Source organism: Elephantulus edwardii, unplaced genomic scaffold (genome assembly GCF_000299155.1).
Source record: "Elephantulus edwardii isolate Elephantulus edwardi_28Jun2011 unplaced genomic scaffold, EleEdw1.0 scaffold00007, whole genome shotgun sequence".
In the NCBI taxonomy this organism is placed as follows: Eukaryota; Metazoa; Chordata; class Mammalia; order Macroscelidea; family Macroscelididae; genus Elephantulus; species Elephantulus edwardii.
Window position 1 is genome coordinate 1,427,988 of NW_006399757.1, and position 22,559 is coordinate 1,450,546.

The 22,559-nt window shown below is 38.8% G+C and overlaps 1 protein-coding gene across 4 annotated transcripts in view; it reads left to right on the forward strand.

Moving 5' to 3' along the window:
* Window positions 1-22,559, forward strand: part of DYNC1I1 (dynein, cytoplasmic 1, intermediate chain 1) — a 397,792-nt gene that overhangs the window by 303,438 nt on the left and 71,795 nt on the right. For all 4 annotated transcript variants that reach the window (XM_006880224.1, XM_006880223.1, XM_006880225.1 and 1 more), the window contains 3 exons: window positions 5,399-5,545; window positions 11,896-12,009; window positions 19,920-20,053. In XM_006880224.1, coding sequence (XP_006880286.1) covers window positions 5,399-5,545; window positions 11,896-12,009; window positions 19,920-20,053 — 395 coding nt within the window. The remainder of the gene's footprint in view (window positions 1-5,398; window positions 5,546-11,895; window positions 12,010-19,919; window positions 20,054-22,559) is intronic.

Sequence of the window (22,559 nt, forward strand, 5' to 3'; positions counted from 1 at the left end):
GCCCTTTTGATTTTCCGACTCCAACTCCTTGCACATTTCATTGTAATATTTTGCTTTGTCATCCCGTGCTGCCTTTTGAAATCTTCTGTTCAACTCTTTAGTATCTTGAATTCTTCCCTGTGCTTGAGGAAACTGACCGTTTCATAATCTGTGTCTTTTGCTAACTGTACTTCCCACAATGGCAGCACTGACTGCCTCAGTAACTGTAGAAACAGAAGGACGTAGAAGGAGTTTTCAAAGATCCTTTACTCCAAGGTAGGATGATAGGACTTTCCTAATTGAAAGAGAGGTTACATTGTCAGAGCTGTAGGTCTGGGACATCCTATGAGTCTAAAGGAGCGTAAATATTTAGATCAAGAAGAAGAAAGACTTCAGCCATGCAAATGTTTGCCACTGTTACACCAGAGTACCCAAAACCATCTTGAGAAATGACTGAATTCTAAACTTTACATCTGGATAATTGAGATAATACTGCCTGGCTACTTCTACATGAGGGATGGAGCATCAAGTCATCAAGTGTTGTAAAGTTTGGAGATCTGAAACTTTATATATGTACACACACATGCACACAGAGAGAAAGAGGCAGTGTCCTCAAGAAAGTAACACATTTTTATCCTAGTTACTAAAAAACAAACAAAACAACCCCTTATTGCCAACATATTGGAACAAACTCATATCTCCAGCAGGATTTTGTTGTTGTTGCTGTTATGTGCTGTCAAGTTAGAACTGACTCATAATTAACTCCCCAGCAGTATAAATCACAAAGGAGGAGATTGCCCACCTTTCTCTCTGAGTCATTGGTAGGTTCACACTCCCAGAAAACCAGCACAGCCTTCTATGGACTACCTCACCAGATCTCCCTGCAGTCTAGAAAAGGAAATGTTTTTGAAGTATGTGTATACATACACTTATACACACATACATGTACACATACTGAGTTGCTAATTATTAACAACCTTGGCTATTAGCTAGAAGGTTGGAGGTTTGAGTGCACACAGGGATGCTTTAGGATAAGTCTTCACTGAAAACCCTCTAGAGCATAATTCTCCTGAGATAAGTATGGGGTTGCATGAGGAGGAACAACCTGACAGTGACTGGTAACCAGTTTACATATTTCTATTGTTGTTCTTAGATGCTGTCAAGTCAACTATGACTCTTAACAACCCTGTGAACAACAGAGCGGAATCTTCCTGTGCTGTGCCATTCTCATGATCTCTGCCATGCTCAAATGCATTGTGGTAGTGACTGTGTCAGTCTATCTCATTGAGGGTCTTCCTCTCTTGCACCAACCTTCTGTCTAGGATTTTCAGAGTTCTCTTATTTTAAAAGTGCCTTCTTAGTCTATCTTGGTTTGAAAGCTCAACTGAAACCTGTCCACCATGGGTGACCTTGCTAGTATTTGAAATACTGGTGGCATAGCTTCTAGTATCATTGTTGTTGTTACGTGCTGTCAAGTTGCTTTCAACTATGAGTTCTATGAGCAACCTCTATGTACAATTATCTCTGAACCTTATCCTATCTTGAGCCAATCTCACTATCACCTACACACATGCCCTTATTACCCCAGTCACTGTGTTAATCCATCTTATCCAAGATCTTCCTATCCTGCGCCATCCCTTCACTCTTCCAAGCATGATGTCCTTCTTTAACGATTGGCCCTCCTGGCAATGTGCCCAAAGTATGTGAGACAGAGCTTCAAAATTCTTGCCTCAAAGAAGCAGCTTGATTTCTCCCTCTCCAGGACAGGCCTGTTTGCCCTATTGGCAGTCCATGTATGCTCAGTACTCTTCTTCAGCACCACAACTCAAAGGCATCAATTCTTCTATCATCTTTAGTCATTGTCTAACTCCTTCGTGCATAGCAGGTAATTGTGAAGACTGTGTCTTAGATCAGCACACCTTAATCTCTAGGCTAACATTGTTGCTCTTCAACACTATGGATCAGATTTTCCCAATGCAATTCATTTCTTTTTTATTTCTTGAGTGCTGGTGTCAAGAAGGTTATTTGTGGAATCATGCAAGGTGAAATTATTAACAATCTCAATCTCTTCTCCATCTAGCATGATGCTACCTATTGGCCCAATGGTAAGAATTTTTGATTTCTCGATGTTGAGCTTCAGTCCAGATCATGTTGTTGTTATGTGCAAGCAAATCACCTGTGACTCATAGTGACCCCAAGTACAACAGCTCTGAACCCTGCCCTATCCCGAGCCAGTCTCACTGACTCTGACAACCTAATCCCAATGTCCCAGTTACCATGTTATTCCTTCTCATCTGAGATCTTTCTCTCCTGTGCTGTCCCTGCACCCTTCCAAACATGATATCCTTATCCAAGGACTTATCCCTCCTGGCAACCTGCAAATCACCATAGTATAACAAATTGACAGACAGATAGTAGAGCTACTGATCAGCTAATGTTTTGCAATTAAAAAAATTAATCGACTAATTTGTCACATGTCAGTTCTTCCATTTCTGATTTTCTAAATTGAGAATGGAAGTTTTATTCATTTGCAGCAAAGCACAGTAACACTGGAGGTAGACATCTTGGTGTTTGAGGTTTTCTTATTTTGTTTTATCATTAATCTGACTTTTAATGAAATATAAATGAAATTTTTAATTTGAGACATGAAAAGCTTTTTAATACTCAGATATTTTTCAGTGATCTAATTAATACTTGTTGCAGCTATGTGGTGAAGAAATGAGGGAGAGGAAATGGATGGATGAATTAATAAATGAGCAAGTAGGTATTGGATAGAATTATCATCTAGTGAGGTTGGAGTCTAAGAAATAGAAGCAGTTGATTGCCATCTATATGTTTCAATTATGTAGAACTATTTTCATCGTTTGCTTGTCTCTCTTTCAACAAACTGTGCCAGTGATTTGGAGAGATATTTGTTGGGATTTAACTGAAACACAGAAGCAATCAAGAAGTTGAATCCTGGATTTTTTATAATTGAATGGCATTCCATTATCCGTATTGATTTGAACTTTAGTAAATTCAATTTTTGGTACTACTTGATTACTTTTAAGTCTTTCTAAAGCTTAAAAAAATGTTTCAACACAACTCAAGCAACATAAGAATTTCATCAATTGAAAACTAAGAATCATTTCTGTGGGATGTGTAAAACAAGAAGCTGACCAGCATTATTTTCTTTCTTTTCTTCCTCCCTCAGTATCATTATTGAGAGTTATTCTTGAATTTTATGAAAACCAGATTGAGACATGGTGCATGTTCTCTGTCGAGTCATGTTCAAGGAATTGAGACTGAAAATCATTCAAACTAGAAAAATATGACTAAAAATACAGTGTGCATTCCTGATTCTACCTCAGGGTATCTGAGATGGTTTCTAACAAGGAAGACCTTGGCAGCTAGGAGAACTGACTTTTTAGAAATGGAAGCTTAGATTAGTAATCAGAAAGATACTATGTGTATATGTATGTATATATCCATATGGCGGGTTTTCACCAGTCACTTCTTTACTTTGTTAGTGTATCAGTTACAATTTTTTTCATCTTCTCACCAGTTTGTTTGGAAAATTATGATTTCTCACTATGGTCCACAGGCAATAAAAAAAAAAATCAAATTGTTGGAATGTCATTCAAAGCCTTCTCTTGTCCAGCCTGGGCTACTTCTTCAGACTAACTTCCTACTACCCACCTCTTCTGGGCAGAGCCTTGCTGAGCCAAACTTGACTAGGGGCTGTTCACCAGCCTCTTCTTTATGTCTCCAGGCTTTTCTTCCCATTATCTTGCCTCTCATAAATGGTTGTGAATGATCCATATAGACGTCAACGTGTAGACTTTCCTTTATGAGATCTTTCTATCTGACCATTTCAACACTCCTCCTCTCTTACCTTCACACACACACACACACACACACACACACACACACATGCCATACGACTATGATTTAGTCATGACATATGTAGCCTTCAGTCCTACTACCTATGAGTCCAGGTTGTAACATGCACAAGCATACCTAGCCCAAGGGACAAGTCAAAAGTAACTCAAACACTGTGCTGTTGAGTCAGAAGTGCCTCATAACTGACCCTTCCACAGGGTTTTAGAGACTGTGTATGGCACAGGAGGAGATTTTCCCATCTTTCTCCTGAGGAGTCCCAGGTGGATTAGAACCACCTGCGGTGCATGATCTCATGATAACACAGAGGTGTTTGGGTTCATGGCTCAACTTCCCGGAGGCCATGGCCCGGAGAGCTCCCTTGAGGGATAAGAACAACAAACACAGCAAACCCTGTTACCAGACTCTCCAGTTACCAAGCATTATTGTGCCTGCCCTCTTATCTGTGTCCATGCAAAAGATGCTTCTTTCTCATACCACACAGAGACACTCTCTGGGCTAATTCTTTTCATCTGTGTATGCGTTTATAATTCTCCTTTCCAGAGCACAAGTCTGTTGAGGACAATGACTACCCCTCTATTCCCACAATGCCCGGAAGAATTACTTTCTACTTACAGCACCCATTCAGCGATTGTGCATTGGATTTAACTAAAGGGGTAAAATAGATTTCTAGAAAATAATTACATCAGTTTATTAATACAAATGTGCAAATTACTGCCCCCCAAAAAACCCCTCAGATCTGCTTCTTAGCAGCAGTAGATCAGTTGACTAGTCTGATTTTAAGAGCATCATGTCTGTCTCAGCTAAACAATTTCCTATAAACTACAGTGCCCAGTAGTCTTTTGTGGAATTTCAGAAACCACATTTGCGATGCTTTGAAAGACTATGGCAGAGTTGGACTGAAATTCATTTCCTACTGTTTGTTAAAATGGACAAAGAATAACATTAAGAATTGTCTAAAGTGGGCAGGGTAAAGATCAGGGAGAATTCCCATGGGAAGGGTGGGAACTTCGGGAAGAGCAAGTTGCATCAATCTGAGGTCAGTATACTTCCTAGAAGTCTGCATCAAACTTAGAGGAGGCGGGGAAATGAACTTCCTCTCAAAATCCTCATAGCTAAAGTTACTTTGCCTTTGCCAACATGATGCATGGTATAACTTGGTGTGCCTATTCCCTCAAAATAAAGAATCACCTTGTAAAAGTGTAAATGGAGAACTGACATTAGTTCTGTTGATAAATGGGAAATGTCCATCCACCACGCTTACAGACCACTAAACAATGGTGAACAACCATGGGTTTTATCCCTATTTGATGACAAGACCAGGACTTCAGATTTCAAATCTCAAGGGAAACTTCTGGACAACCTTTACTTCATATATCTGTACATGAAATCTCCTCCTCACTGTGCATTTACACCCAGTTTAAATGGTGTCACATTGTCCAGGATGTGTTGAGTTATACAATGTGCTGCTGGAGTTCTCTGACCATTAGATGGTACACTGAAATCTCTGGCACCTCTTTCTCTTTCTTTTTGCCTCCAGTCCTCAGTGATGTCCGTCTGCTTCGCCCGTTTCCATCCCAACTTGGTGGTCGGTGGGACTTACTCAGGCCAGATTGTCCTGTGGGATAATCGTAGTCATCGAAGGACGCCAGTGCAGAGGACACCCTTGTCAGCCGCTGCACACACGGTAAGTGGAGATTTTGTCATTCTTGTTGGCCACTCGAGTCCTGAAGTAAGAAGTAGCTCGATTCATATAACTACAGATTCCTCCAGTATCTCCAAGTTACAAATGCAAAAGCAAAAAAAAAAATTATTGTCATCAAGTCTAATAAGATACGTAATGATCTTAAAGAACAAGGTAGAACTTTGGCATAGAGTTTCCAAGGACTCAAGGACTTTAAGCCATTGGCCTTTCCATTGATAGCCAATTGCTTAACTGCTATGCCACCAGGGCTTCTAGCTCTACATTTATCGTTGTTAGATGTCATTGGGCCAAGTATGGCTCATAGCAACCTGACGAACAACAGATCTGAGTCTTCTCTTATCCTGTGCTATCCTCACTGTCTCTAATACACTTGAGACCATTGCTGCAGTCACTGTGACAATCCATCTCCTTGGGGCGGGGGAGGGGTCTTCCTCTCTTTCACTGACCCTCCACTCTTCAAAGCATGATGTCTCTTTCCAAAGAATACAATCTTAGCAACACGTCCAAAGCATGAGAGATGAAACTTCAACATCCTTTTCTCCAAGGAGCATGCTGGCTGCACCCTTTCCAGGATATATTTGTTCATACTTTTGGCAGTCCATGGGATATTCAGTACTGTTATACAGCACCATAACTCAAAGGCAGCAATTCTTCTGTCATCCCTATTCATTGTCCAGCTGAAGCAGGTGATTGAGAAGACCCTGGCCTGAATCAGGCACCTATTAATCTTCAAACTGATTTCATTGCTCTTCAGTATTTTGGAGAGGTCCCTGACAGCAGACTTGCCCAATGCAATATGTCTCTTGATTTTCTGACTGCTGGTACCAAGGGTGTTGATTGCTAGAAGTGTCAAATTTGTAATGATTTTATTTTGATCAATTAATATGAAACCAAGCAAAAAAAAATAAGTGAAGGAAACACTGGGATTGTAAAAATCTCATAATATACAACCTCCAGTGCTGAGGCTTCGTCTGACATACTTTGGTCATGTTGTAAGGAGAGTCCGGTCCTTGGAGAAGGACATCATGCTTGGGAGGGTAGAGGGCAGGCGCAGGAGGGGAAGGCCCTCTATGAGGTGGATTGATTTGGTGACTGGGGTAATAGGGATGAGTGTGTCAGAGGCAGTGAGGTTGGCACAGGACAGAGCAGAGTTTAGGGCTGTTGTACATAGGGTCGCTATGAGTCACAAGCAACTCGACGGCACATAACAACAACAACAACAGTGTGTAGAAAACATCCCTATAGATGGCTCAGAGCCAACACTGAGAATGGATTAAAACTATAGAATACAGGAATTGAAGCTTTTGGAAGAAGGATTTGGGGGAATGTTTTCCTAGAGAAACTCCTCACATTTATGTTAGTAACTGGAAATATGTATTTTCAAATTAAATCTGAAAGACTAAGCATTGGAATAGTTTATAGAATTTTCTCCTTTTTCTTTTCTATTTGAGACAGTACTATGACTTTAAGTTCTGGAATGTGTGGTGTAAGTCTCAATGCAAAGTCTACAGTGACAGTATAATCCGTAAGGTGAAAAGTCAACATCTCAAAACTATTACTTATAATTTAGTAGAGGAGCCTCATATAGTGTTCATAAGACAACTACACCATCATTTCCTCTAAGAGAATGACAGGTGTATATGGTAATTGTTAGGATGAACAAGAAGATAGTCATGTCTCCATCAATCGTTGCTATCTTGACATTCAGGGTAACTGATGTTCTTTCTCTGAAATGCCCAAATTATACCCAAGGATACAGTTCTACCATTGTTTTCAATTTTCCTTAATGTGGTTGCCTCATTTGTTTCATCTGTAGGCTTCAAAACCATTCTGGCTTGGAAAAAGACTCCTAGTTGCTTTAGCTAACATGGCGAAGAGCAAAGTCCTTCAGCTCTTGTAAGATTGACAATGGAAAATGAAAAATACCAAGTCAGATCTAATTTTGATTGACTTGAGACTAAGACACTTGCAGGTGGAACTAGTTCTTAAAATCTTGGAAAATTGCTCTCGCCTAACCTGTTTCTCCAAACTAATAATGGAAAATTGTGCCCCAGGAGAAGATGGCTTGCTTCAGGTGTTTGCCCAAGTAGTGTCCATCCACTTCTTGGCTCTGTATGGATATTTAATGTGTTAGTGAGCACACATTCTGAAGTCTAAGTCGAAATTCTAGAACATTTAACAGTAACCTCTTAGGGATTATACAAACCCAGCAGCTCTTCCAGAGTATTAATATTTCTTATTCATTATTTAGAGTGTGAATATCATGACTAGTACACTGTTGTTATCAAACTGAGTGCATTATTTCTGTTATGAAATAAAAGGGGGAAACACCTTTTTTATTTGTTTGGTTTAATTTCTAGCTAAAAATACAAAGTTAATTTATTATTATCTATCAACTTCCACTGTTCCTTCTCTGATTGGTACCAGGATCAAAAAAAGAAAAGCAGGCCACCACAGATTACTAACTAATTTCCTTTCACACCCACCACACATATGCATTTGGGACAACAGGAAAGGATAATTAAAACAAAATCTTCTGCCACACAGTAAGTTTATTTCTAAAATAAATAAAAAACAATCTGGCATCTATACTGGGAAAATGAACTGTGCCATTGCTGCTTCCTTTAAGTAAAGAGTGTGTGTGTGTGTGTGTGTGTGTGTGTGTGTGTGTGTGTGTAAGAGAGAGAAGAAGGGAGGGAGAGTGAGAGGGGGAGGGAGGGAGGGAGAGAGAGAGAAAATACATGCCCTGTGTCTGCTTCCGTTCTGGTTGCTTTATATCTCTCTCATCTTTAAAACTGAGTTTTATTACTCATGAAAGCATAGGCCAGTTGTATTGATTAAAACCAGGGAGGGGGACCCACACACGTTTCTTCTTTAAGCTTTAGCTCTATACAGTCTTCTAGATGTGCCTTATTTCCCTGCTACACCATTAATAATCCCAGACTATTAGGATTTTCATTTGTCTTGATACTTGGTGGTGAACAAAAAAGTCCCATTTAATTGTTTCAGGAAAAACTAGGCAAATTTCAGGTTCATGGCAATATTTGGACTTTACTATCTTGTTCATAACAACAAGAACAAAAAATGTTTTCTATTCTTTATGTGAGAACTTGTTTCAGGCATTCTTTTATTCGATTTCCACAGAGGACCTTTGAATTCTCATACTACCTGCATTCCGTGTTCCATGTTCCACATGTGGGCAAGAACATTGTAGTTCCACAGCAAATCCGTTCCCTTGGTGTACAGAGGCTTCATTAAGATGACATTTAGCTTCCTATCTCTCCTCTGCTAGTCTCTGTGCTGGTCCACTGAAGCTGAGTCATGTGAAAGTTCCTGTAAGAATGTGATGGGAAAAAGAACAGTGGTTTAGTTTATTTTTTCTATGAGTGTAGGTGAAAGAGGTAAAGTTATTGCCAAAAAATAAAATATAATCTTAGATTGTGTTAAGAGAAGCATATTTTCTTTTTTTTAATTGAGATTTTAGTGAAAGTTTATAGAGAACATGGATTTCCATTCATTGATTGTTGCACATTTTCCTCCCTGCCCAACCCATCCCCCAGTTCACTTTTCTCTTTGGGGGAAAATTTTTTTTCTCATTGTACAAGTCCCTCCCCCGGCCCCCAATCCACTTTACTATGTAGCTTTTACTCTGGACTGTTGTCATACAAATAATACCTAATCATATATTCCTTTTAAGCAGTTCTTTCCCTAATCTCTTTCAATGCAGTGTACATCATTTATACCTCTTTGCTTAGTTTTCCCCCAACTCTAAGGTCAGTCCTGTTTTATAACAGTGGTATTATACAGCATTTGTCCTTTTGTGACTGAGATATTTCACTCAGCATAATGTCCTCCACGGTCACCCATTTTGGTGGAAGTGTAAAATGGTGCAATCACTATGGAAGTCAGTATGGCGCTTTCTCAAAAAGTTGCAAACAGAAATACCATTTGACCCAGCAATTCCACTATTGGAATATACCTTAAAGAAACCAGCACTGCCACCCAGGCAAATATATGCCTACCCATGTTTATTTCTCCATTGTTCACAATGGCAAAGAGATGAAAACAACCCAACTATCCATCAACAAATGAATGGATAAAGAAGCTGTGGTCTATTCACTCAATGGAATACTATGCAGCACTGAAAAACAAGGAACTCAGGAGAGGCATATTTTCTAACACATGAGATGTGAAAATTTAACATTCTCTTTATGTCTATTCTCTGTTGATTTGAAGATAGACAGAAGGTTGTGCAACATTCCCAGAATGTCAAGAAGAACTCAGATGAAACAGGCATATTCAGAAGAAATTGATTGGACTAGGAAAGGTATTGAAATCCAGCTTTCCAAGGATTAGTTGAAGGAACAAGTAGTGGCTAGGCTCGGTAAGACAGGACTCAGAGAGGATGTGAAGGCAGTGTACAAATATTTTAAAAGTTCTCTTCTTTTTGCTTGAGCTACCAACTGGCAGCATCAGGATGGATGGTGAAGAGACTGAGATTGTTAACAACTTTAGTCTGCTTGGCTCCACAGTCAACACTCTTGGCACCAGTAGCCAGGAAATCAAAAAATGTATTGAGATGGGAAAGTCTGCTGTTAGGGACCTTTCCAGGGTACTGAAGAGCAGTGCTGTCACTCTGGAGATTAAGGTGCATCTGATACAGGCCATGGTCCTTGCAATCACTTGTTATGCATCAGAGAGTTGGACAATGACTAGGGAGGATAGAAGGAGAATTGATGCCTTTGAACTGTGGTGCTGGAGAACAGTATTGAATGTACCATGTACTGCCAAGAAAACAAACAAATTCATCCTGGAGAGGGTTAAACCAGGCTGCTCCTTGGAGGCAAGGATTCTGGGGCTTCGTCTGACATACTTTGGACATGTTGTAAGGAGGGACAGGTCCTTGGAAAGGGGCATCATGCTTGGGAGGGTGGAGGGATGAAGCAAGAGAAGACCCTCTATGAGGTGAATTGATTCAGTGACTGGGGTAATTGGGATGTATGTGTCAGAGGCAGTGCGATTGGCACAGGACAGAGCAGAGTTTAGTTAGGGCTGTTGTACACAGGGTCACTCTGAGTCTCAAGCTACTCGATGGCACATAACAACAACAACAACATATGATGAGTACTCAGTATTAAACTCTAAGTATCCTCTTCAGCTTGGTTTATCTCACTGGTAGAAGGAACTAACTAAAAAAGCAGCCCCAAAATCATCACCCTTGAAGAAAGGTGTTTAAGAGGAGTTTGAACCACTTCGTGGTAGAGGCATAGGAGAAGCTGTGCTGGGTAATAATTAGGATTCTTCCTGACCAGGAGTTTATATGATAATAATAGTTTGGGAACCAGCCTTTATTTAATATCAACTTTCCAATACGAAAGGTTGTTTCATTGTAGTTGTGGTGAGGTATTATGGACAGTTACTCATCAAGAAGACTTGGACTGTCAGTTATTTGCACAGAGAAGCATCAAGTACGCTGTGGTTTGGCCACTGATGGCTCAGCTGTCTGAAATCAAACCCAAATTACTTCTAGGCTCTGCTTATGCTAACCTTCCATTTAGTAGTTAACGTGCAGCTGCAAATGATTTTTGCAGACCATTTATAATTCCACGGAGTGGGATCATCTACAGCAGTTATGGACAGAAGGTTACGGCATCTTCCTTACGATTCCTAGGCTATTAAACAGTGAACTTTCTTAAAGCTCTGGACAAATGTAATTTGTACCAATGTAATTTGTAGTAGCTTTCATAAATATTGCAAAGGATATTTTGAAAAGAAATCTATTCTTAACCCTAAATTTGGTAATAATGTGCAATCTAATTTCTCTAATTAGGTTCATTGTGCCAATTTCTTCAGCTAGTAAAAAGTAGCTCAAAGTAGAGAGGATAATGGAATATTAACCACTTTTTAAAATAAAGAATGCTAGCAAATGTTTGGTATTGTAATCATGATGTGTTGCACTCCAAATTTGGTAATACTTCTTGCCTAGTTCTCTCTTTTTGAAGGCCTTTTTAATGTTTTCAGTCACTAATATTGAGTTTAGAAGCCAAACTATGTGGTGGCAACTCGCATGCACCTCTCAGAGCTGCTTCTGCCCATCAGACCTCATTTGCTTAACAAGTGTTAATGCTCTGCCTCTAACTGAGCAAGATGAAGTGCGGTAAATATTTCATCTACTGGCTTTTGCTTCTAGAAGTTTAAAAAGGTATCCGGTTCAAACCAAAAGTGACAATGACTTTGAGGCTTATGTTATTGTCAAGTAATATGTTTGGTATTCCAGTATAAACATTTCTTCTTGAATCTGTGTCTGATCCTGCATGTTTATATTTTGACAGCATCCTGTGTACTGTGTAAATGTTGTTGGGACCCAGAATGCTCATAACCTCATCACTGTCTCTACTGATGGTAAAATGTGTTCCTGGAGCCTGGACATGCTCTCAACTCCACAGGTGGGTTTGTTTTCCTCATACACATGAGCGCATCCTGGTTAAAAGATATACCTGTCTAATGGAACGTAGTTCCTAAAAGCCAAACCCTCACATCCTATGTGAGCTAAAACCAATGGATGCACTTGAAAGAGTGAGGCCTGCTTTCAACAGACTCCACTTGGAGCCAAAACCCATTTCCTTTACCACAAATCATGTAATTATTATAATACGTTAATACTTAGGTCAGTTTCAAGTGAAAATGAAATAATCCATTTTAAAGCATAGTAATTATGGAAGTTGCCTGTGGTATGAATAGTACTCACCCTACTGCATTGTTAAATACAAATGAGGTTGGAACTCAGCAGAGCAATCCTTTATAGGCACTTGCCTTGGAAAAGGTATCCTAGCAAAACAGAAAGCCAAGCCCTTGCTTGTTTGTATCCATAGCCTAGACAACAGACAGTGTATATGATAAGCTCTGTTTTCTCCTCTGGAATGTTTGTTAATATGAATCTTGCCGTTCTTTGCTGGGCAAATGAGAATTTCAAAATGAAAAGTTTCTAAGTTTCCAAACCCTAATGATTACAGTAACAGAAACTGAACGAGGGAGCAGAAGTGGGGAACGCTTGGGAGAAGCATCTTAAGCACACCATCAGAAAATGAGACGCGTACCTATGCACATAACCACATGCATACATACACACTCCTCCACATTTGTATGGGGGGTAATAAAAATATTTCACTATCGTCCAGCTAAAAAGCACACTTTTTTGTCATAGCTTCTGACAAAAATGTGAGGAAACTTCAAGAGAACTATGAAGAAAGATCTAGGATAAAATTTGCAGTGTCACATTTCTATTCCTTTTCCTGGATTAATGTCACTAAAATGTCTCTCCTATGATTTTAGGAGACATTAAAGCTTCAGAATACATAAGGTAATATGAAAACTATTTTTAAAAAGGCTTCTAAAACATTTCAAGTAGAAAAAAAGGAGCATTAGCTAATAAGTTCCTTATAATTTAAGTTCTTCTGTTTTGTTTGAAAATAATACTGTGTTTTTAAATAAGGTTCTCGCAACAGAAAGTTTCAGTTCAGCAGTTTCTACCCTAAATTTTCAATACCAGTAGTTAGCATTTTTTTGTTAGCATTTCTTATAATGCCCATAAATTATTATTAGGTGAAATGGGGTTGGTTGTGACCCAATGTATGAAAGAAGCTGTTAGCGCCCATTTTGGGAGTCAATGTATCAAACCATCTCCTTCACTATGTTAATGCACCACCTCGAGGATCTTTTTTTTTTTTTATTCCCCTGGCCCTCTGCCAATCCTAAGTCTTTCTCCAGGCACTGATCCTTCCCAACAACATGACCAAATCATGTGAGACAAAATCTCACCATCCTCACTTCTAAATAACTGAATGTACATCTTCCAAGATAGACTTGCTCATTGCTCTCAAAGTCCATGACATACTCAATATTCTTTGACAATAATATAACTCAAATATTCTTCATTGGTCCTTTCTGCTGTGGTCTTCCTTCTGCACTCTCCAATTTTCACATGCATACGAGGTGATTGAAAATACCAGCGGCTTGTATCAGGTGTATTTCAGTCCTAAAGGTGACACCTTGGTTTTTAAATAATTTAAAAGACCTTTTTTTGGTAGCAGATTTGCATAGAACAATCCAGCATTTGGTTTCTTTGCTGCTACCTCAGGAATTGATTGATTATAGAGACAAGTAAAATTAAATCTTTGACACCATCAATAAATTTTTCACTTATCTTAATGTTGCTTATTGGTCTATTTGTACTAAATATTGTTTTCTTTATCTTGAGGTATAATCCATACAGAAAGTTGTAGTCTTTTCATCAAGTGAGGTTTTGTCATCAAAGTAATGAGTCTTCTTCCTCCAGCTCTGATGCCATACTCTTTATTTAGTTCAGCTTCTTTCATTATTTGTTCAACGTACAGATCAAATAGGTGTGGTGAAGGGATGCAACATGATGTTGTATCTTCTTGGTCTATTACAGATTCAGCATGAACATAAGGAATTTCCCTTTTTTGCAATGTTACCCATTATTGGTTATGATCCACAGAGTTGAATGCCTTAGCATAGTCAGTCAAACATAAATAAACTTTTTTTTTTGTTCTCTGCTTTCAACCAACATCCATCTGACATCAGTAATGATATTCTTCATTCCATACCCTCTTCAGAATCTGGCTTGAATTTCTGGCAGTTGCCGGTTGGCATGCTGCTGCAATCATTTCTGAATTATCTTCAGCAAGACTTTACTTGGATGTGACAATCAGATCCACACACTCTTGGGTCACATTTCTTTTGAATGGGCATAAATATGAATCTCTTCTAGCCAATTGGCTCGATAGCTGGGGTTTATTGGTGAGGGGTTATTTAAAAAAGAAAAAAATCAGCAATACATAAACCAGTGAGTGCTTCCAGAATTGCATCTATTTGTTGACACTTTTTATTTGGTAATAATCTAGTTTTTCGCTATTGCTTTAGACATTTTCCTTCAATACTGTTAGTTCTTGAGCATATGTTACCTCCTAAAAGGCTGAATGAACATCAACACATTTTTTCCAGTACCGCCACTCTTTGTATCACTTTCATCTTTCATCTCATTTTGATGATTCCTGTACTGAACAGTGTCTTACCCATGGAACCCTTTGCAATTGCAACTAAAGGTATGGAATTTTTCCTTCACTTCTTTTAGTTTGATAAATGCTGAACAAATCATTCCACTACTTCGCTTTGTTTACTTTATTTGCTCTTTGAAGTCTGTTCTTTTACTTTATCATCTTCCATTTATTTTTTATTATTAATTTTAATGAAAATTTACAGACTTTGGATTTCCATTCATTCATTGTTGCACTCTCCCTGCCTACCCCTCCCTGCCTCAGTACACTCTTCTCTTTGAAAAGTAAAAGAAAAATTCTTTCATTGTTTTACAATCCCTCCCCCCATATCCACTCCACTATGCAGCCTTCGTCCTGAACTCCTGTCATGACAATAATACCTAAACACATAGCCCTTTTAAACAGTTTTCTCCCTCATCTGTTCAATGCATTATTGAACCCATCTTTCTCAGTCTCCCCCCAACCCCGATGTCAGTCCTGTTTTGCAATAGTGGCACTATGCTTTATTTGTCCTTTTGTGACTGAGATATTTAACTCAGCATAATGTCCTCCAGGGTCACCCATTTTGAATAATATTGCATGAGTTCCTGGTTTTTCAGTGCAGTGTTGTATTCCATTGTGTGAATATACCACAGCTTCTCTATCCCTTTGTTTGTTTATGGACACTTAGGTTGTTTCCAACTCTTTGCTATTGTGAACAAAGCCGAGATAAACATGGGTGTGCATATATCTGCCTGAATGTCAGTTATGGTCTCTTTGGATATATTCCTAGTAGTGGAATTGCTGGGTCAAATTATATCTCTATTTACAACTTTTTGAGAAACGCCACACCACCTTCCACAGCAGTTGCACCATTTTATACTTCCACCAACAGTGAATAAGGGTTCCGATTTCTCTACAACCTCACCAGCATTTGTTGTTTGCTGTTCTGTTAAATTTCACTATTCTTACTAGGGTGAGACGATATCTCATAGTTGTTTTGTCTTCCATTTATTTTTAACTACTCTACATTCAGGAATAAGTTTTAGAGTCTTTTTTGAAATGCATTTTGACCTTTTCTTTCTTTCTTTCCTGTCTTGTTAATGGTGCTTTCTTTATGGATTATAACCTTGAGATCCTTTTACAGCTCCTCTGTTTTCAGGTCATTACATCAAATCTATTCTTGAGATTTCTCTAAATTCAGGTGACCTGTACTCAAAGTTTTGCTTTGGCTCTCATGGCCTTGTTTTATTTTCTTCAGCTTCAACTTGAACTTGCATGTGAGCAATTAATGCTGTCTTCCACAATTGTCCTCTGGTGTTGAGCTTCTCCTTGGTCTCATTCCAGACATGCAGTTGAATTTACTCCTGCATATTCCATCTGGCTAAGCCCCTGTGTACACCCTCCACTTCGATTGATCTGGGAAGAAAAAGCACATGCCACAAATAAGTAATCAGTCTGAAAAAAATTCTCCCCTGTGATTTCCATGTGACTTCTCTTCTGTCCTGCAGTCTCAGTGTTGTGTCTTCTTTGCTTACAACGTTCACTCATCAGTAATTGTCAATCTGTGTTGATTACATACTTGACCAATTTCAAATTACAGAAGTTGCTAAAAATATTTAATTTCTTCATCTTTGACATTCGTGGTTGGTGCACAAATTTGAATAATAGTCATATTAATTAGTCATATGTATATTATCCTATCATTGATAACATTATAATTTAAGATAAATCTTGAAATGCTCCTTTTGACTATGAATGTGACATTATTCCTCTTCAATTTGGTCATTCTTACCATGGTAGACTATATGGATGACTGATTCAAAATACCACTCTGTTTCAGATCACTAACGTCTCAGTTATTTATGTATTCTGTTTCCTTTTTTAAGACATCCATTTCTTTCTACATTCATGCTTCATATATTCCACATTCTAGTTACTAATGGGTATCTAAGCTACTTCTCATTTTGAGTGCTACCAAATCTGCTAATGGAGGTCTCAAAAATTTTACTTGCTCTTACTTGCTCTGCATCATTGAGATTGACTACTTTAAGGAGCTTCTCTTCCCTCACAGTGTTCTCAGTGTCTTCAGCCCTGAGAGGTGCATCTTCTGGCATTTTATCAAGGTGTTCTGCAGCTATTTATGCCAGGTTGCATTTTGCTCTGTCTGTTAGTATTAGATTGACAAGTCCTTATTCCTATTCTTGGTCTGGAGGCCCCACTAGAAACTGTCAATCATGGGTGACTCTGCTGATATTTGGAAAATCAGCAGCATAGTTTCCATTTACACAGCAATATGCAAGCCACCACAATTGTGAATACAGTGTTTTCATTATTTCTATTCTGATAACTCCATTTAGTTTCTTCTGGTTTTCCTGATCTTTAATATGATGCAAGTCTAGAGTTGTGAGTGAATATTTTATAACCTTGTCTTAAAGTCTTAGCAATATGTTGTTTCCTTTCAAAGGCATGGAGATGATAGAAAGACATGAGAGAAACTCCTCTGGTTAATAATGTTTAATTGCCACATTTTGGTGTTTAAACCTGTATTTGTTTAGGTTAAACAATTTTCACAGAGTTATAAGGACATTTTTATTCCTTTTTTTCCACATGCACAGATGCCTGTCTCTAAACAGATTGAGAATTTCATGGCATAGCTTCTGTGAATGACAAGAATGGGAGCCCCTAGCTGTTGCCCTGGTCCATCCCTCTTCCAAGTAGGCAACCAAGAGACTTTCCTGCCTGGAGGAAAAGAGTCAAATTCTTAAGAGTTTAAAAGCAGACACTTAAACAAATATCTAGACACCAGTCTCCAAATATTGTAGCTCTGTTCACAATAGCCCAGATGTGGAAGCACCAATGTCCACCACCAAGTGAATGGATCAACACAATGCAGCACATACAGTAAATGGAATTTTATTCAGCCTTGAAGAGAAAGGAAGTCTTGGTACCTGCAACAACATACATGAATCTTGAAAGCATTATACTGAGTAAAATTTCAAATGCACAAAAAGCTTATTTTAAGATCTCATTTACACGAAATATCCAGGATAGGCAGGTTCAAAGACAGAAGTAGGTATATTATTGGTGGTTACTCACATATTTTGAGAATGTTGTTAAAGGACATCATGCTCAGAAAGGTGGAGGCTCGGTGAAAGAGAGGAAGACCTTCTATGGGATGGATTGTCACAGTGACTATAACAATGAGTTCAAGTATATCAGAAATGATGAGGACTGCACAGTGTAGGCGAAGCTCAGATCTACTGTTCATCAGGGAGCCATTGAATTGTCATGTTGGCAAAGAATATTGAGTATACTATTGCCTGCCAAAGGACAAATCTATGTTGAAAGAAGGTCAGTCACAATTATTCTTAGTAGCAAAGATAGTAAGATTTTATGTCCTATACTCAGGGCATGTTATCAGGAGAGATCAGTTCCTAGAGAAAGAAATTATACTTGATAAAGTTGAAGGTCAGCAAAAAAGAAAAAGATTCTCAGCAAGATGGATGGCACAGTGGTAGCAACAATGAGTGTACTGCAACAGAAAGTGTGAAGATGGTGCCCATTTGGTCAGTGTTTTCTTCTTTTGTACATAAAGTCCCCATGACTTTGATCCACAACAGAGGCTTAGAGAAAGGGGAGTTATTGCTGAAGAGCATACTATTTCTGCTTGAAGTAATAAAGAACTTTTGGAAATAGTGTAGTTGGTTGTATAACATAGTGAATATAATTAATGTCAGTGACTTGCATGCTTAAGAATTATCGACATGGAAAACTTATTGTTATTATATATATAAAACTACAGAAAAATTTTAAAGTTTACCTTCTTGCTGCTAATTTTATTGATGTAGCAAAGAACTACAGGATCCAGTTTCTATATTATAACAATTTTTATAGCAATCCTTCCTTTAAACCAGACATTGATGTGGAAGTCTCATCTACTGCCAGCATGGACCATGTGTTCTGTGCTACAGAAACTATAATTAATAGTATGAACTTTCAATTTATAGATTCTTTATCTAGATGACCGATTTGTCTGTTTGTTCCAGGAAAATTGAACCCCCATTGTACTGAAATGATAACACAGAATGACTTTTTAAAAATAATTTAAAATGCATGTCGATTTTTATGAAAGTACCTAGAAATGATCAAGGATACTCACTCATACGTTACGTACTGTACGGTCCCACTTAAAGCTGGCCCTCTGTAAATTTCACGGGAGGAGATTGCCCATCTTTCTCCTTCACAGCCTCTGGTGGATTAGCAAAGCAACTCCCTACAGACTACAGCACCAGAGGTTACTGTTGTTGTTGCTGTGTGCCATATAGTTGGGCCAACTCATAGCTGACCCACCAGGGGACTTTCAGAGGCAGTAAATGGTATGAGTTGATTGCCCATCTTTCTCCTGTGGAGCAGCTGGAGGATTTGAACCTCATGGCTTTGCGTTGACAGAACAATTCCTTACCAGTAGGCCACAAGAGCTCTCTGCCAGAGCGTTGTTGTTGTTGTTAGGTGACATCAAGTCCAGTGTGACTCATAACAACCCTATGAACTATTGATCTGAACACTGTCATATATTCATATATTGTGCCAAAAAAACTACAGCTTTAAGAAAGGTTTAAATTCTCTTTACTGCTCTAAACTAACACAGCAATATCTTTTGAAATACACCTGAATTCTCAGCTTAAAAAAAAATAACTTCATAGTAAATAGTTTCATTTATTATTTTAAAACTTGTTTACACACAGTTCTTCGTAGGTTCCTAGGCTGAGCTCCCAATGACTGCCTTTGGTGAGGTCTATTCCCTGTTAAAATCTGGTTTCTATGGCCAGAGGGGCAACTTTTCTGGTTTGTGTTCGTGGAGGAAACACACTACTGCTTTGACAAATGAGCTTAGTACATCTGATATTAATACACGTGTATTCTCATGAACAATTGATTTTGAAAATGTTTGTAAATACAAGGGTATTGTGTGTTTTATTAAAGCCTGGGGCTGACAAGTGTAACCATTACAGCATTATCTTTCGTTTCTGCACCATTAGTTTCAAAATTCTCACCTGTCAGCTGGGCCTGACTTACGAAGCAACAGCACAGGCTGATGAAATCCAGCCGGCCTGAAACCAGAGATACACAGAAGCCCAAGTGTCAGGGCAGTAAAGCGTGGTTTCTGGCACAGCCGGGGTCTTTTGTAACGCTGTGTGAAAAGCAAACAGACGATTTAGCCAAATGATTTTTCCATGCTATCTTTGGCATGGCAAGGAGTTGACAGATGGAAATGTAACCATGCCGTGTTTTGGTAGGAGAGCATGGAGTTGGTGTACAATAAGTCCAAGCCTGTGGCTGTTACCGTAATGGCTTTCCCGACAGGAGACGTCAATAACTTCGTGGTCGGCAGTGAGGAGGGTACAGTCTACACAGCTTGTCGACATGGAAGGTAATTTTCTGTTTTCTTACCAATGACATGTTTCTCATTTCTGAAAGTCTGTTATCGCATTCTGAATTATAACCACCTTTCCTTCTCAGAATGGCACAAAACCCAGCTCGAGGTTGCATTATCTTCAAATGTACAACTCTGCCCTGGTCAATCGTTTGTTTGTTTCTTTCTTTCTTTCTAGTTACCGTTGACTCATAGCAACCCATGTATGTCCACAGGGTGAAACTGTGCTGCACAGAAATTTCAGTGGCTGATTTTTCATAAGTAGATCGCCAAGCCTTTTCTCCAAGGCACCTCTAGGAACTTAAACCTCTCTTAACAACCAAGCCAATTCACCATTGGTGCTATCCAGGGGAGACCTCCCATAATTTCCTATTTGTAAATGTTAGTTGGTTCTCAGGGCCTTGAGGGAAACAGTCCAATTTTCTTTGCATTTGCTACGTGCTGCTGACCCTCTGGCCCTTCCCACCTTCGTCCCCTCCACGTGCCTACAGATTATAGCCCTCAGGTATTACAACCCCCAAGCATTACTTGTCCCACCTTACCTCTAGGCCCTGTACACTCAGTTTCTTCTGTCACAACTGCTTTTTCTCTCTTCTTGATTAATTGCTGCTCATCCTTCATGAGTTGACCCAGAGGTAGTTCTGCTTTGATGCCTTTCCTGATACACTTGAAGAAGGGGAAATAAAATCCACAAAACTTTTTTTGTTGCATAGAATGTTCATTCCTTTTATTATTCAAGGAATATTTATTAAGAATCTCTTATGTGCTAGATGCCATCCTAAAGATAAAGGCATGAAGGTCACAGTCTAGTTGAAGGTGAATGAAATACAAATAAGTAAATGTATAGTTCAAGGTGATACATGTTATGGAGAAACGTAAAGTACCATAGAGAAGATAGGATTATAAGCTGTCATCTGAGTGTGCTCTTTATGAATTTTTAATACATATTTCTATAATAGTATTGTTGGTTTTGTGTACCACTGAATCAGAATCAATTCATAGCTGACCCTCCAGTGGGTTTTCAGAGGCAGGTAATTTCACAGAGGAGATTGCCTGTCTTTCTCCCTTGGAGCGTGCTGGTGGATTTGAACCCTGTTGCTTTCAGGATTGCAACACAGCTTCTTACCACTAGGCCACCAGAACTTTTTTGTAATTTATTTCAATTATTCATTTATCTGCCTTTTTTTCTCAAACTATATTTGTTTTGTCTTTTTTCCCTCTTAAGTCCCTTGCATTTAATAAATGAGGAGAAAAAAATTAAGTGAGGAATAAAGAAAGTACTGTATTTGAGTAATAGCAATAAGTGCCTTCAGATCCCTCTTCCTAATCATGTGAGTGAGACATGCTGAGGGACACCTGTGGTGTGGTCCATAGAGAGGTGGGCTGGTAAACCAAAAGCTCTTGAGGTTTTAGTCCACCAGTTGCTCTGCAGGAGAAATATCGACAGTCTCCTCCTGTGCCATTTAAATCATTTGAAAAGTCCATGAAGGGTCAGCTATGGGGTGGTTCTGACTCGGTGACAATGGGAATTGAGTGTTTCGAGACACACTAGCCACCATGAAGTTTTTTAAGTGATAAGAAGTCTGCTGTGACTGAGAGATTGGCAAATGACCCCAGAAAACAGAGCCCACAGGATAAGTTGGATCAAATTATTTGTATAAGAAAATATTATATACAAAATCAACAGATTGCTGAAAACTTCTAATGTTCCTGCTTTCAAGGTTTTGCCTTGTTCATATGACTGAAAATGATTGATGAACAAGATATATCTCACAACCCCAAGGCCAACACCGCTAACTTGATAAGATATGGTTAAATGCACACATTAAAGTTTTATCAAACATAAAAAAAAATCTGATAAAGTTATCCATCCGTTCACCCAACATTTGCTGCATACTTACTTTGAGGAAAGCACATTACTAGTGCATTGAGGCATGCAGGCATTATTCAGGGATGACTGCTGTCATCAAGAAGTTGTTGATGGAGAGATAGGTAAATGCACAAATACCTGCAGTACAAGGCAGAATGCTCTCATTGGCACAAGAGGTTCAGTAACTGTAGTGCACTAAACATGAATGCACAGATTTGCTTCTTCATAGGGCATAGATTTAGGTAACTTAATCAAGGGTATCACCTAGGATCTTAATTTACCTCTAAAGACTTTAAAGCAGGTTTATTTCTTTCTCTCTTATTTTTTCCATTTTCTATCCTATGAATGTGTATCTTACGTACAATGTATCTCTCTTGCGCTTTACCACAGCTGTCAGAGCACACACTTTTGGTTCAAAAGAGCATGTATGGCAAAACCGACAAATCTAATCACAGCAAACTTAATGTTCATCTTTGCATTCGTTCATTCCTCTGAAATATAAAATACACATCTTCCTAGAGCTGTAAAGTAGCAGAGACATGGCTTTGTAGTTCTTTTAAATGGATGATATGAGGCTGCAGGACAGAGAAGTTTCTTCTTTTCACCTAACATGGAGAAGGTGCAAATCCACTT